Here is a 15,631-nt window from a genome sequence, read left to right as displayed (position 1 = left end):
TCATCTAGTTATGTGTTCAATAATGCAGAGACTTCGTATTGTATGTGTTCTCGTATGATGAACTTGTTTCACAATCTATTATACGAAACGTCATGTATTGATTTTGAAGCTAAATTTTCTTCTTTACAAAGGAAAATCGACTGTATGTTTGTCTGTTGTGTGGCACTTACCATATTCCTAAAAGTGTACAGTGACGTTCGTTTTTCAACTAAGGCTATTGTTCTTTCATATAGATATGCTCATTTTGTTGTCAATCTGATGTGTAAATCGGGATAGTCGTACCGGAATTGAAATGTGTGAAACTTATCTGCTCAGCCCATGTTGGATTGAGCGTTTGAACCGAAGGCACTGCATTCGAACCAGAATGTGAAGATCAACACTGGGATGCAGGTATATCCTGCTGACGAGTACCATGGAGGTTGGAATGCATGTTCTAAATTCCACCGTCAGCCACAATCCTCCTATTGTGTACAACCTCTATAAGTTGTCGCAGTCCTTACTATTGATTGAGGCTGATAATAGTATGAACTTCCATTTATGTTCACAATCATAATATGTATATTGTTGCATGTAATACATGGTTACATGTTATACATAAACTTCATGAATACGTCGATAATTTTAGGTAGATATTTTTTTTTTTACCTTGGTTGTAATTACCAATGGGCAATTGTCATTTTCTCTATGACTTTCCAATTCTATAGATTTATTCGTTGTGAACCTTATTGCATGTATTGCCGGATCATTATACCTCACATCTCTTCCAGCCCGTGTGGTTCGCAAATTGTTTGAAGTAAGATTTCGATGTTCTTATTGGAGAATGAAACACTACGTCATAGTTATTGTTATTATGTTGCAGATCGATAAAATTGGTTTTCATTGGTTAATAATATACTGACCATTCTATTTTTCTAAACTATATGCATTGGCCGTGATACCTGAAATAAGGGTCGTGGGTTAGATTCCTGCAGTGTTTGTGGGTACGCATTTTTGTGATGTTCACTACGTGGCTGAAACAGCTATCCAATGCTTGTTGGTTTTTAATGATACTCCAACTAAAATTGATCTGATACGAATACAACCTATTAGAGAATTGATTCTCTGCTTGATTGTTTTCAGATATTTTTTTAGGTTATCACAGTTTTATTTTGTTATTCTTTTGTTTATTGATAGAGAGTCTAATCCACATTCTATAGAATTTTGTCCTAATAATTCTTAACCATAATTTTCCCTGTTTTCCCAATGAATGAATGATTGTTTGTGTGTATATAATGGTAGTTGTAATAGTAATAGTAGCAACCACCACTCGTACATATTCATTTGGTAAATATGTATACTGAATAGAGAGATTCACATTGTTTCTATATAAGAACAACTTTCCTTAATCTATATTTCCACGTTCTCTTTGTATTTTCTGCATACATTGTTCCCATCACAATACATTATTGGATTGTCATTAATATGACTATTATTGTTTTTATTACCATTTCGTATTGGTTGTTGTTTGTTCTGTTTAGTTGGGTGAATGTTTAGTATTATTACCCCGTATGGAGGGAAGTTTGACTGTGGTCTCTCTCCTCAAGAACTGATATCACGTTTACTTGATTATCTGAGTGTCTATTTTGCAAAAGTAACACTATGATATGGTGTCTGTGTTCCAATTTGAATGTAAACGTTGTAGCGGCTAATATGATCTGTTTGTAATGTTGGATATAAATTCTTCTTAAAGGTTTTGTCACTTAAAGGTACCTGTTGGGAATAGCTGGTAAACATCCTCCTCATTTTAAATAAAGCCAAAACAAATATTGATGCAAAATAATATGAATTCATTATATTTCGTGGTTTCTCGTCAGCTGTTTACAACCATATATATATTAGAATTTTAGCATTGAGATAATAAATAGTGTGGAACAATTGGCATAAGTGAATGTAAAGGATTGGATTGTAAGCAGCTGACGATAAACCACGAAATATAGTGAATTCATATTATTCTGCATCAATATTTGTTCAGGCTTTATTTAAATTCATAAAAGGAACTTGTTATATCTAGAACTTTGCTTCTTACTATGCCGCGAACTACTAGACTACTTGAACGATAGAACCCGCAACGTCGCAAAAGAGAAGACAAAAGACTAGTAAGTAAGAAGTTTATTCCCCAAATCAGTGTCAAAATATAGTACAGAAATCTCGTGTATTTATAGTTTTTTGACTGAGAGTAATTCATCATTTAAGACAACCAATAGGCACATAGGGGTCATTCTTATCCATCCAATGGGGGAGCTACACGTCGACATTCTAGAATATTCCCCTATCAGTGATTGGATGGGATGTCTGCAGCTCTTCCTGGGCTTCGTAAGGCTTCCGAGAGTCTACCGACGAGCCGTCCTTACAGAACTAATTGCATGAAATCCTCCTGATTATTGAATTTGAACAGAAGTATGTATTTCTAACTGATATATAGGCATGTGTGTTGATAGTCAATATATTTGATCTGAACTAATTTTATGCAGCAAATGTGGTTCATCTATGGTATTTCAAGCTTCTACAACTTTATTTCTCTAGTAGGCATCAGTGTTATTAACTGGCCGATTCGAATGGTAAAATGATAGAGTTATCCCCTAATTCTTTTATTACAGAGCCACTGGACAAATTATAATCATAAATTGTCATTATTTTTAAATCTTAGCCGTTACTCATTCCCACCTGTCGAGAAGCCTAGAGTTCCATTGGCATCATCATCATTTATGGTGTTATATTGTGGATGATGCTAACTAAATTAGTATTTGTTGTGCAAATGGTTTGGCTGTCATTTCTAGATAGGAGAATAATCTGAAAACCATTTCAAAAACGAGCTTGAGTTTTATGAATATTTATTTACATTTCTGACAGATTCCTTGGATTGTATTTGATGTTATTGATTTTGTTATTTTATTTTCAGCTGTGTCGTTTCCCTTCAGTTTATTTTGTAATAATTCTTCATGGAATAGTATTGGGGAATTTACTGTTTGGATATATTTTGGAATCGATCGTTGATGGTGTTTCATTTCGACAACGAATACGTCATATTCAGCGTGCTTTATTTCCCAGGTATGTCTGTTTTGAATACCTTCCATTTTGTTCAGTACTCGTTGATTTCTTCTATAAATTTAATGAAATGCTCTAACCACTGAATTCAATCAAACTGACATGTGAGGCTAATTCTGAAATACAGATTATTTTGTCGGTAATTAGTAGTATGATATTTTATTAAGTTAACAATACGACTTAAAGCAATTGGTCCCGTTTATCGATTTTAGTAGAACGCTAAGAAGATGGAGTTCGAAATATGTAGTGCAAATGCACCACATTGTTCAGATCAACTCCATGTTCTCATCGTCCTATCAAAACAATGTGATCATAATGTTGTAGAATCTATCGCAACTCGGAAATCAATCCGTGCAACGTAAATATTGTTTATTGTAATCAGAATCGCTTATCATTAATACTTGCATTCCGAGTAAAACAACCATTGAAAGTCTCAGGTATGGAATGGTATACTAAGTAAAGAAAATCATTTTCAGTATAAGGTTGTGCAGATTGTTGACTTTGTTTGGAATCACGAATCGATCCAAGTTAGACAACGAGTGAGAACGTGAAAGCACTGGATGGCAGTTTTATTCTAGCACGAGACTTCAGAAGTGTACATACATGACCTCTCAGCTGGCAATCGAACTCAGGACCTCCGGTTTCACGCTCAATCGCCTGACCTGTAGGTCACTTTGCAGATGATTGATTTCACAACCATACAATGTCTTACCTATTATTGCTCAACTTGTTATATAATAAGCATTTTCTGTAAAATGATATGTTCTATCGACTTGTTGGATAGTACAAGAATTGTACCAGTATTTTAATTAGTTAAACCTTTTAAATATGCTTTTTTTGTTTTGTGTGATAAACAAATACGTGGGATTTTTCTTATCTAATTGTTATCCACTAGACATGTTTCACGTAAAGACTATGAACACATTCGTGACGAAATAGATAGATTGGCTGGAGTGTGGCCACCAATTATACGATCTGCTAGTGTGCAAGCGTTACCAAGAGAGTTGTTCAATGAATGTGATGTTGTTGGACAAATTGCACAAACATCAAGAAAACGCTATAATTCAAGACTTTCAACCGACAGTGAATCTGATGAAGATTTTATTTCAGTTACTTCTGAGGAAAAAGCTGTCCTGTGTAATAGTTTACATGATAATAATATTGTTCATCAACAAGTACCATTGCATTACAATTCTCAATCTCCGTCTTGTGTTTTTGATACTGTGCCGAAAAGTGCGATCGAAAAGTCTGTTAACAAGAAACGGACAAGTTCTACTGTAAGTTTACTACAATACATTGCCTATTTTCTTCACATAGTATAAACTGTAGTTTTGTGGGTCGGTGGATTAAAGATTCAGGCATTTAACTATCAACCGCTATGTTTCATTTCTGTGTCCCGCTCCACGTAGATAGGGTTAAGGAGCCGGGTGATGTCATTAACTTCCACACAGAATGTGACTCAAAACTGAGTACACGAATGTTTTCTTTGGTGAGTTACACTGTCAATGAACTCCGTTGAAACATTTTACATTCTATGTTCTCAATGTGGTAGTTACTTCTTTTTGCCAGTAATTATTTCTGTATAGAAAACTTGAGCAAATCTTAATGGAATAAAATGAACTTTTAACAAATGTCCCAAATGATCACGTAATTATAAACTAGATAAGTAGGATGTCAACTAACGCTTGTAACCGAAGAGGTTTTGTTGTGTAAGCCAATAAAAAGCAACTTAAGGGGAATGTGAACTATGAGGTTTGGAATTGATGCACTATTTATACTCAAAACTTTATTTACACTCGCTCTCACTGATGGTGTGTACAGACCGGATCGCGACAGTTCGGATCATTGTTGGACAGCCAATTGACTGGAGCTTGTCACTTCACATCAACTTCCTCGACTATGAAAAAGCGCTTAACAGTGTAGATAGACGAACCTTATTCTTCACTATGATGTGTCTGAGAAGATCAAGGGGCACATTGCGTCGGGAATTGGAGATAGACATCAAAAGAATAAATAGAACCTGTAAACAATTGGAAAGGAGAACCGAGGATAGAGTTGGTTGGAAAATCGTGGTCGGCGGCTTGTGTTCCCATGAAAGGTAACATATGAGACCATCATCATGTAAGACCATCAAAGTAACGGATCTGTCACTACAAATTTATTGGAAAATTAAATGTGTACAGTGGTTTGAATCTACCTAAGCAGAATGTTTTCTCAACAGAGCCAACTTTAATAGGGCTTTTGTCAGTTCTATGAAGGCCTCGAATTGTCTACTTTCCTCTTGTAAGTAATCCTACTGATCATGTGTATTTTCGGGATGTCTATTTGTAAATTCAATGAAGTGTGTGATATTTGCATTTCTGTCGAATGACCACGTGATATACTTTTATTCTAAGATAAAACATAGTTTTGTGATTTGCTTTCATTTGTTTCATTTCAGAGCAGCCACAATCGCCATTCGTTTAACACTACGAGAAGCCTTGAAAGCAAAAGTATCAAACACAATACTTTTAAGGAAAACACTCCTAGACAACAAACGCCTGTAGCACACCAAACACTGGAGGTTGGAGTTCTTACTCCGACTCGACGAGCTGAACGTATTCGATCACAGAGTGGACCAAAACCACTTAGTCCAAATTCTGTTGACCTTCAGTCGGACCCATTCCCATCAGCTACTTACTACTGATAGGATAAGTTTGTCGAGGGGATTCACTTTGTTAGTCTTTCGATGTATAATATTTACTGTTATCATCAGTAGATGATTTCAAATCAATAACTGTATTTCCCTCTAAATCCCTGTACACAATATGAAGGATTGTTTTTTCCTGTCTGTAATTCGGATGGTTTATTTTCTTCTCTTACATTAAACTGTGAGAACTTTTCTGTTAGGTCACACTTTGTCTCTCACTCTGTTATAATGACAAGAATAGTAACCAGAAGCACATATTTAACTTATCCATCTCACTTTTCATTCAATTATTCATCATAGTTTCATTTAATAGAACAGAACTATCACGGTTTTATAGACAGAAAACAAAAGATCTTTCACCATCGATAATTTTCTGGTTTACGAATGTTGTTTTCATTTTATGCCACGACACATGTGGTCTATCAATAACCCTATTATTATATTCTTAATTGCAAAAAGTAACATTCACAGGAAATAAACTGTCAAATCAAGTATACCGTACCATCACATATTTTGTGATTTATACCTCGAGTAGGTAGGAATTATCTCATTTCTGTTTGACTCATGATTCCTATGAGTTACATTTATGTACATTTCGTAAGCATCAGGTGAACTGAAACTGGAACAGACTGAAGGGAGGATGCAGGAAATTTACAGTTTTTCTCCCTTACTATGTGATCTTGCAAATTATCTAATGTGTTATATGCCATTTTCCTTTTTATTTTGATGTGTATTTTACATTCAATTGTTAAAGATTCTTTCTTTTCATTTTCTCTTTGTCTATAAAATCGAAGTGATATTTTTGTTTGAGCACCAATGTGATGACACCTTGTTCATAATCATAAAGAAATATTTGATTTGATTGTTTTAGTATAATTAGTAGTGCTATTATTTTGCTAGGTGATGGGTTGTAGAATGCAGTGGTATTTCTGATCTGGAATTATCAGATATTGATAAACCGAATGTGTCTCAATTAATTTTGCCTTAATGGAATTCTCGTCACACCTGACCCCTACCGATTTGGTTTGGCTTTCCTGTTTACTATTTGCTTGGGTATAATAATCCTGGTACAACACGGTTCCGAAAAATGCACCACACACAAGGGAAGCGATGTTGTATAGAAATAGACGAGGGTAAGGTTATACAATCAATAAATAATTAAGGATAATGCGGTCAGTGTACAAAGGTTAGCAGAATTACGTTATATTCTCGCTTAATACATTTCGAATAATCTGATCACACATATGCTTGTTAAGTCAGTCAGTCAGCTACAACGTAGAACTAGGCACATATATACATCGGTCCAAGTTGCCACACCTCATTAGAATTTGTTAAGGTATTGTATGAAAAAATATAAGGTCATTTAGACAAATGAAAGCGACTAATTGTTTTCAATAAATAAATGAATAGAAATAATATTCAGTAAGAGATACAGTTCAGTTGGAAATTGACAGTGACCAGAGATTAAGCTTGACAGTCAAGGCTGCACTGAATAACCTCTAGATCCCTAACTGGAGTAGTGATAAAACGACTGATCCCGGTCTTATACGCCCATTACTTTCTCATCTACAATCTCACAACTTCGTTTTTCTTGAGTACGAATGAACAAGAAACAATAGTCACCCAGGATAAAATCTTCGATACCATTATTGCTCAGTAGGGTCGAAAAATGTATCTCTTTTCTTGTACTACGGTCCCACATATCATATTCCCACAAATCTTTAAAAAACTGCTTGTGTATAGCAGGATTTACGAGAATAATAGTTCAAACTAATGATATAATCTAAGGAACTAAGCTACAACATCAATTATTGACGAAGTTAGTCGTCAACACTAACGTCTGATATAGTTTTACACTGTTGCAAGTTCCCAAACCGTCAGCACAAAGTGTAATTAAATAAAAGCATAGTAGGGAAGAAAGAATAATTGTAGTGGTATTCTAATAATCAAAAACATAGATTCGACTATTTGTTTATTTAAACACATAAATATTAGTACAAGGAAGCACCAAATACATATGCGCCGCACAAATTTCATTCAATTTGTGTGAGGGCTGTGACACTGCCCACGTGCCCAAACTGAAGCAGATGGTTTTCTTAGGGGACCACACCCGGATCCTTTGACCTAAATGTCTGATCCACAAGGCTGTGGAGCATCGTGAGGAGATGCAGTCACATGGTAGCCGGTGACCAACAATTGATTCATACGCCACTTGTTCCTTCAGGATACTGGAGCCCATGTGCACCATTGGTTTGGAGTCAGGGTTCACCCACTCCCCTAGGTGGACTTGTAGTGCCGCGATTCGATAATCGATATAATTCTAATCTTAACGGCGCGTAAAATCAGAAGACAAAGGATAGCAGCAACTACAGTTTATTGTCGAATAACTCAGGTCAGAAAGTTAACAACACCTGAGCGAATATGAACGAGCGAGTGAACAGGCGAATAAGCGAACGAGGCGGAAATGACATGCAGTGGGAGATGGCTGGGAAGCCAACTCGATTTAAGCAAACGTTAATCAACATTTATAGTGAGACAAAAATGAGTGACAGACATATGATGAATAAGATACGAAGTGTGCACACATATACGCTCATATAAAAATATAGTCAAGGTTAATAAGCAAATGATTAACAAGATCAAAAGATGACTCAATGTACAGGTGAATTGGCTTGGCCAGCAACTAGAATAAAGTATATGGGCTTAACATATACACCGATACTACAGACTTTCCGTGTCCACCAACCCGGTTAAAGCGCCGGACATTCGCTTTTCGTCCTATCAATTTCGTAAACAACACCCCTGCTACGAGAAGGCAGTTAGTAGGACTTCCCTGGCAGAGGCTATATATAAGCGTGGCCATGTGAGAGCATTTGGAGAGGGAGAGCGAACTCTCCCCACTCCCGGCCATACCAGGGCATTTGGGGGCAAAACATATTTTAAACAGAAAAAATGAGATTGAAGGGAAAGAAGTACGGAAAGAATCTAAGCTGAAGGTCTACAAAAAAGTTAGAGAATCAATGCATTTGTGTCATCGCAAGCGAGTATGAAAAATCTCACCCCTTAATGCCTTGGTACGGCCGAGGATGGGGAGAGTCCGCTTTCACACGGCGCATGTATACAGCTACTGCCAGGGAAGTCCTACTTAATGCCTCGCGGCATGGTTGTTTACGAAAAGCCAATGTTCCGCGCTTTAACCGGGTTAATGGATAAGGAGGATCCATCTAGGGGATTTGGAAAACCCTGATTCCAAACCTGTGGTGCACATAGACTCCGGGATCCCGAGGGACAATGGAGTATGAAACTATTGTTAATCACCGGCGATAATGGGGCTGTGTCTCCTAACGTTGTTCCACTGCTTTGTAGATTAGACCTCTAGGTCAAACGCTCGGGGAGTGACCTGAGGAAATCACCTGCTTCGGTTTGGGTGCCCGGGCAGTATTCCAGCCCTTACACAAACCAAATGACGAAGTTTGGCGTATATACATTTGGTGCCTCCTTGTACCAATGTTCATGTGTTTACATAAATAAATAAAATCACTTAATATCTACAACTACATCCAGGGAATCTGGACCTGAGTTATAAGCTTTAATCAATTAGGTGAAGTTGATCCAGTCCCTATCTTATATCTCGGTCAATCTTACTAACTGTTGAAGTATCACCTAAAATTGCCAGTCCAACCTTCCTATTACCTTACTCTTGTGTTAGCTCTTCGTTAGTCTTCAGACTGTTGATAGACAGTGGAAGATTGAAGTAGATGGAATCCAATTGAGCTATTACTTACTCTCTAATTAACTCAGTCCATTTATGTTAGTGCATTATTGAGTCGTCTTTTTTAGTCTATTTAAAAACAACCTATATATGAAGCCTTAGCTGTACAATATTAGCTATAAACCCTATCTTTTCAGATACATCACTTTCACCGCACAGCGTAATTGTGTAGCAGCTCTCGGTCCACGTATACATCGCATCAACTCGTCATTTGAAATTTGCCGAAATATATTTCAGAGCATCCGCCTAATCACTAGAGGCTTCCAGAATTCACTGTAACCCCGCAGTTTTTGTTACTAACGGACGTCGCTACTGATATTACATCCGTTTTTAGAGGATTTAAAACTATTGCAATGACCAACTAAACTCGTTTATCCATTACAAGTTTGTGTACTAATCTTTGAGCCACAGATTTTCTATACGGAATTATGATGCTGGAATGGATAAATCGAAGTAGGTTGAATGGGTTTCCGACTTGCAGAACACTAGATGATAATCTAGAGCCGTAACTTCTATGTCGTACCCAAACGCACTATCAAAAATTATGATGAAGATATCATAAAAAAATATAATTCATTGAGAATCGTATCTGAAAAAATAATGGAAACATATTACTTGTCGAAACAAAATATCACAACAGCTTTTAGGATAGCGTTAAAGTCTGAGAAATGATGGAATATAAGTCTATAAATAAAAAAAACTATCTACATTGATTTGATGATCAGCAAAATAGGAAAGAAAATATGAAAGCACGTGAAGGAAGTCAACTAAATATTTGGTTATTCATTTGACTGCCTGAGGTCGACCTATTTTACTTCTCCCCTTTAATTCTGAGCTTTTCTAAAACGCTTTCAACCTAGTAAAGAATTGGTAGAAAAAGCATCGAAATAATTACAATCGTACACTTACCTTTCGGAAGATACGAAACCGTGTATCAAACATTGGATTAAAACCCATAAGTTGTTTAGGTCCAAGGATATGCATGTGTAAATGATGAACACTATTGAATGGTGGCCAATGAAATCCAAACCTACAACTTATTTTATATTAAATGGTAATTTACAGAAAATCTTCTGGGTCCAATTTCATTTGACTAGTAAGATAATTCCTTCCGCAATTAATCATGTCCATAACTAATTTATATGAAGCAAAATCGGAGTTTACCTAGTGGTATATCTTCATATGTCAAATACTTAGCGTTCCTTATATGCTTCTTAGGAACACACTGAAAGTGATACTGCGCTTTTGGTAAGTGATCATCAAATATCACTAAATCATTGGTCTTTCGTAAGTGTTTGGAAAAATTATTGATTAACGAGAACAATCAAGACTTACTTCGAAACGGATTGTTTGATTTGTCTTTCCATAAGCAATGGAACAAAAAATACAGTCATCTTTTGGTGTTAACATTGATTCTCTTTTCATCTATAGAAGTTTCAAGGTGAAATGTCTTATATCTTCAGTACATTTGGTCAAAAAAGTGTCCTAATAAACTATCGTCCAGGAAATTGTGCATTGACAGATGATTGAATGGTAAGGACATTACATGTAACGGATCGATATCATACTCCTACTAATTTCCTTTGAGCAGTTAAGTAGTAGAATAGGCTATCATACAAAAAGTACGGCTTTAAGACGAATGAATAAGTCTATACCCCCTGGTGAATAGATAACAGTAAGAAATCAAAAAATACTTTCCTTTTGACATTTACAAAACGTGTCATTCTGTTTTAAATTAAACGAACAATCAAACCGAGTATTATGTGGATAAAATGTAAGTAAATTTCTTACAGTATGTAAGAGATATATAAGCCATGAGATGTTAAAACTGAACTACATTCAACTCATCAACGTAATTCTAAACAATTCGCCAAATATTAACTAGCCTTTGGACTAGGACACCAGTGGAAAAGTTATCATGCACATGGCTTTTAGTCATAGAGACTGTGGACCTGAAATCCACTTTGGCATAAGCATTTTGATAAGCTTATCTAACCTAAATACATCACGTATAGCCGCGTCTAATATCCCAAGTTTCGGTTGTTTGACAGTGTCGTCTCTTCCATTGCCAAATAGGTCTCTTTACTTTGTAGGTGTGAATTAAGTGGTTCGACACAATTAGATACGTTATCATCAACGTTCTATTCCAGGCGTATAGACAGGGCGTTTGCGGCTGAGTAAGTCACCTGTACGATCACGTTGTTTTTCAGATTCGATAGACAGCATACTGTGCTGCAGAACATATCGTCAAGTATTTGTGAATTGAGTGCAAATGTGAAGCTACTTCCGAAGTCCGCTGAGCGCGAACATCTGCGTTAATTTGACTGTGGACTAGGAAGTCAACAGTTCCCTTTGTCATCTGAGGATGAACTGGGAACATTGGACGCTTGTCTAGAGCAGAAAGATTTAAGGGACAGATTTGTAAGCGGACATTAATTTGATCATTTGTTCGTATTACAGATGGCCATGTTAATGCGTTTAATGGATGATGATCCTAAAACGTCAATGAGATTTATTTTATCGTAAATTATGACACCTGAAGTTGCCAGTAATTTCACGCTACTTGGCACTTTATCAAAACGAGCACTTCAGAAGTGCAGGTTTTACGGCTGCCTACGAAGTAATATGTGTGCGTTAACTAATCGATTCCTGTCACCATCTGTCAACGAAAAAGACCTTGCGAAACTGTATGACATCGCGACGCAAGGTTATTTTCACGACATGAGAGACAAGGTACAAAAGCGTAATCGAAGGAAGAAAGGACACGTATGTATGAATTTAAAGTGATTACTATTATCGACTGATATATGAGTACAGCCTTTAGCGCTAACGAACATAACCGTGAGTTCAGCTTCAAGTAGCTAGTTGTGCAAAAACAAGTCTTTCGTGTATATTAACCGATTTCTCTTTACATTTTAAAATTCACAAGATTGTTTTGATTCTCAGTAGTCGAACAGGCGTTAGGAAAAGAAATAATCTGTGAAATACTTTTCCTGTTAAACTCCGTTTTCAATAAATATTCTTTTAAAAATGTGCTTACTTTCCTATTTGAGGAAGCCTGTATTTGCAATTAAGTACATGTACCTTATTAATAAAATATCATCTGCTCTTTTTAGTAGCTCTTTTCAAATGACACTGGCACCAGTCAATCGCAATTAAAATATAACGATTGATGCTCTGGCATCTGCTAACTACTACAACAATACGCTTTTTGTTTTCAATTTTTTTGAACATATACCATATTTTACGTACATTTCACTTTTCGTGTGCTATGTTGTGGGAATGAAGGCGAACATAGATGTTTGAGGTAATGACGAAGGTGTTTTAAGAGTGGATTCAAAATTACATCGGCGTATATAGGCAAAAAGTAGACGATTCGGAGTACTATTAGGCGAAAAATAGACGATTCGGCGTATACTTAGGCGAAAAGTATACAATTTAACGACACTTGAGACGCAGAGCGACATAAAGGGTAAATTTCGCATTATTTCCCCCGGACAGACGAAAAAGCAGACATTTTGGCGCATTTTCGCATTATTTCTCCTTTGTTCGCCGTTATTTTCCCTTTATTGGTTGTTCGTACAATATGACCAGAAAGAAGCAGAAACGTAACTCACCAGCTTACTATATTTCCTACCTAAAGCAGCAGTACTACTGGTATTGAATAGTGTATACTACTATTACGCTTCTAAATTTTAAAACTCTACTATTGAACTGCTAAATGAATCATGCGTAACACTATACTCTTGATAGTTTTTGAATCGGTGGTGAACCAGTACTTGTATCAATTGAGTAGTTGTTTTGTAGTGATAGCAAACCTTATCTACAGTTTTGTCTTCCAAAATCAAGTTATCCTGATATATATCAGTATTTGTCCAGCTATTCAGAAACAAGTGACCATTTGAGTTAGCAAATATAAGTATTCATAACAATGTTTCTTCCAGTATGTTTACTCTCTACTGCTCAGCAATATGAAAAACAAACTCACATTACTAACGTCGCAAGTAATGATTTTCAATACCGTTACATGTGAACTTTTTACATTTGGAGCCAAGTACAGCAAACAAAAGTTGAATTGACATTTACAAACTGTTTGTCGAATAACAGGAATAGTTACTTCCTGAGGCACCCAATAGTCTGTAATTGAGCGACAAAGCATCCAATTATTTCTTTTACCCTGTCAGAGGAAAGTGGGTTTTCCACTTGCCACTGAAAAGAGAGTGTCTGAAAACTAATACTCAAATTTTTCAAAAAATTAAAGCTAAATTTGTCTTAGCACATCAGATATCCTACTAGATATGAATTACAAAACTCCTCGTCTCTTGCATCTAATCTTCACACACGGTGATGATGTCAGTCAGATAACTTTCCTTCCACCTCTAGGGAAAAGTGATCATGCAGTCTTTTTATTCAAGTTCATGGCTAAGATGGTCCATCGGACATTTGTGTTGGCCCGTCCCAACTTATGGAATGCATATATGAAGGCGATCAACTCTGCAGCATCAGTAGAAAAGTCATGGAGTCATTTTGGCAGATATACACTTATGTAACTCAACCATTTATGCCCTGGATATTTCCAAAGAAGAATAAACACAGAAATCCCAGGATAGGCCGGGATATTCGACGTTTACTAAAATGAAAGAAAAAATGTTGGAACGTTGCCATCAGAACTGGCACAACAAGTATGATGGAACGTTACAGGTAGGTAAGAAGTAAGTTTATGATTACAATCTGGGGAGCTCAGAGAAAATATGAAATTCAGTTAGCTCAATCTGTAATCAAGAAGACTAAGAGAATATTCTTGTGAATAAATTGCAAAACATGAACGCAGTATTGTATCCACGACCTAATCACGGAAAGGATTGGAGTTGAAATGGTAGACGATGATCAGGAAAAAGCAGAGGCTACGGTAAATTATTTCGGGACAGTTTTCACTCAACAACCTCTTCTGAACAAAGAACTAGGCGGAAATAAAAAGTCAACAATGCGTCTGCTCACTGTGGACTTTGATCCAGACGATGTACTTAAGGCTCTTAGCACTTTAGACATGTAAAAGTCAACAGGACCGAATGAACTACACCCCAAAGTCCTGAGACAACGTGCAGCACCCGCTAACTGTGAAATATACAATATATCATTTGGTGTGTTAATAAGCTTCTAATGCATACCATTCTCCAACAGGCAATACACAAAACAGGACCAAGACAAACTCCATAAAACTACAGACGTATCAGCTTGTAGAATTATGGTTGACTTCGTTATTAGTACTATTATAGTAAAAGACCTAATTCTAAAATTGTGGTTATGTCATGATGTGACTACCTAATGTATAAGATCTTATATAGAAGTCACGTCATTGCCTACACTGGTTAGTCCTATCGTAATTATCACTAACATATCGCAGTGAACTTCTTTTATGACGAGGACGTTATCGGTAAAACAGAAGCAATTATTATTATAACCAATTGTACCAGTGATTGTCCTACTGTACCAGTTTGTTTAAGTGTATCAAAAAGACACTTTTCCGTTGTTTTGTGGCTTTGCTCGAACTCGTGTACGCTCGGTAGTCCCGCTTGTAAACTTTGGCACAATCTCGGCATTGTTTCGATGCCACGAGATCGCCAACAAAAACATCCTACTACAACGTTCAACTGCCTTCTGATATGCGGCCAACGGAGGGATCTAACCTAGTAACTGTGTAGCTGTAAATAATTCCCAAAATCAATAACTTTTTAAGTGTTCGACATTGGATGCTGACCACATTAGTTTTAACGGACTTGTCTAACTGAAGACGACATTCCAAAAACCGCCATTATAATTCCTTTCGGCCTCTACGAATTCTTACGAATGCCTTTCGGCCTAGGGAGTGCTGCTCAAACCTTCCAAAGGTTTGTAGACGACGTACTTCGAGGTCTCAACTTCGTACATGCGTATGTTGACGACTGTCTAATAGCAAGTCCGGACAGAGAATCACATCTCCAGCATCTGGACATTGTTTCTGAACGACTCCAAAGGCATGGCATTACGTTCAACATTCGGAAATGCCGAATCGGAACAAACTCCTTAGACTTCTTAGGACACACCAC

The 15,631-nt window shown here is 36.6% G+C and overlaps 2 protein-coding genes across 2 annotated transcripts in view; one reads left to right on the top strand and one right to left on the bottom strand.

Annotated features, from left to right (window-relative positions):
• The window catches only part of Smp_208060 (putative cation-transporting atpase worm), a gene marked incomplete at its 5' end in the record, with an annotated part of 53,800 nt that extends 47,782 nt beyond the window's left edge, over positions 1–6,018 (top strand). The window contains 4 exons of the mRNA XM_018795624.1: positions 705–793; positions 2,939–3,087; positions 3,980–4,361; positions 5,525–6,018. Of these exons, the coding sequence (XP_018649918.1) occupies positions 705–793; positions 2,939–3,087; positions 3,980–4,361; positions 5,525–5,770 (866 nt within the window). The 3' untranslated portion in view covers positions 5,771–6,018. The remainder of the gene's footprint in view (positions 1–704; positions 794–2,938; positions 3,088–3,979; positions 4,362–5,524) is intronic.
• A 4,338-nt stretch (positions 6,019–10,356) lies between these two features.
• Smp_208050 (putative cation transporting ATPase) lies at positions 10,357–10,970 on the bottom strand (the record flags this gene model as incomplete). Its single annotated transcript, XM_018795623.1, has 5 exons — positions 10,357–10,401; positions 10,455–10,575; positions 10,609–10,678; positions 10,710–10,827; positions 10,881–10,970. The coding sequence occupies 5 exons, from the start codon at positions 10,968–10,970 to the stop codon at positions 10,357–10,359; spliced, it is 444 nt and encodes a 147-aa protein (XP_018649917.1).
• Positions 10,971–15,631: the final 4,661 nt, after the last annotated feature.

The sequence above is a fragment of the Schistosoma mansoni genome, chromosome 2 (assembly GCF_000237925.1).
Source record: "Schistosoma mansoni strain Puerto Rico chromosome 2, complete genome".
Taxonomy (NCBI): domain Eukaryota; kingdom Metazoa; phylum Platyhelminthes; class Trematoda; order Strigeidida; family Schistosomatidae; genus Schistosoma; species Schistosoma mansoni.
The sequence above is the reverse complement of the archived record's forward strand: the minus strand, read 5'-3'. Positions and strand labels throughout refer to the sequence as shown.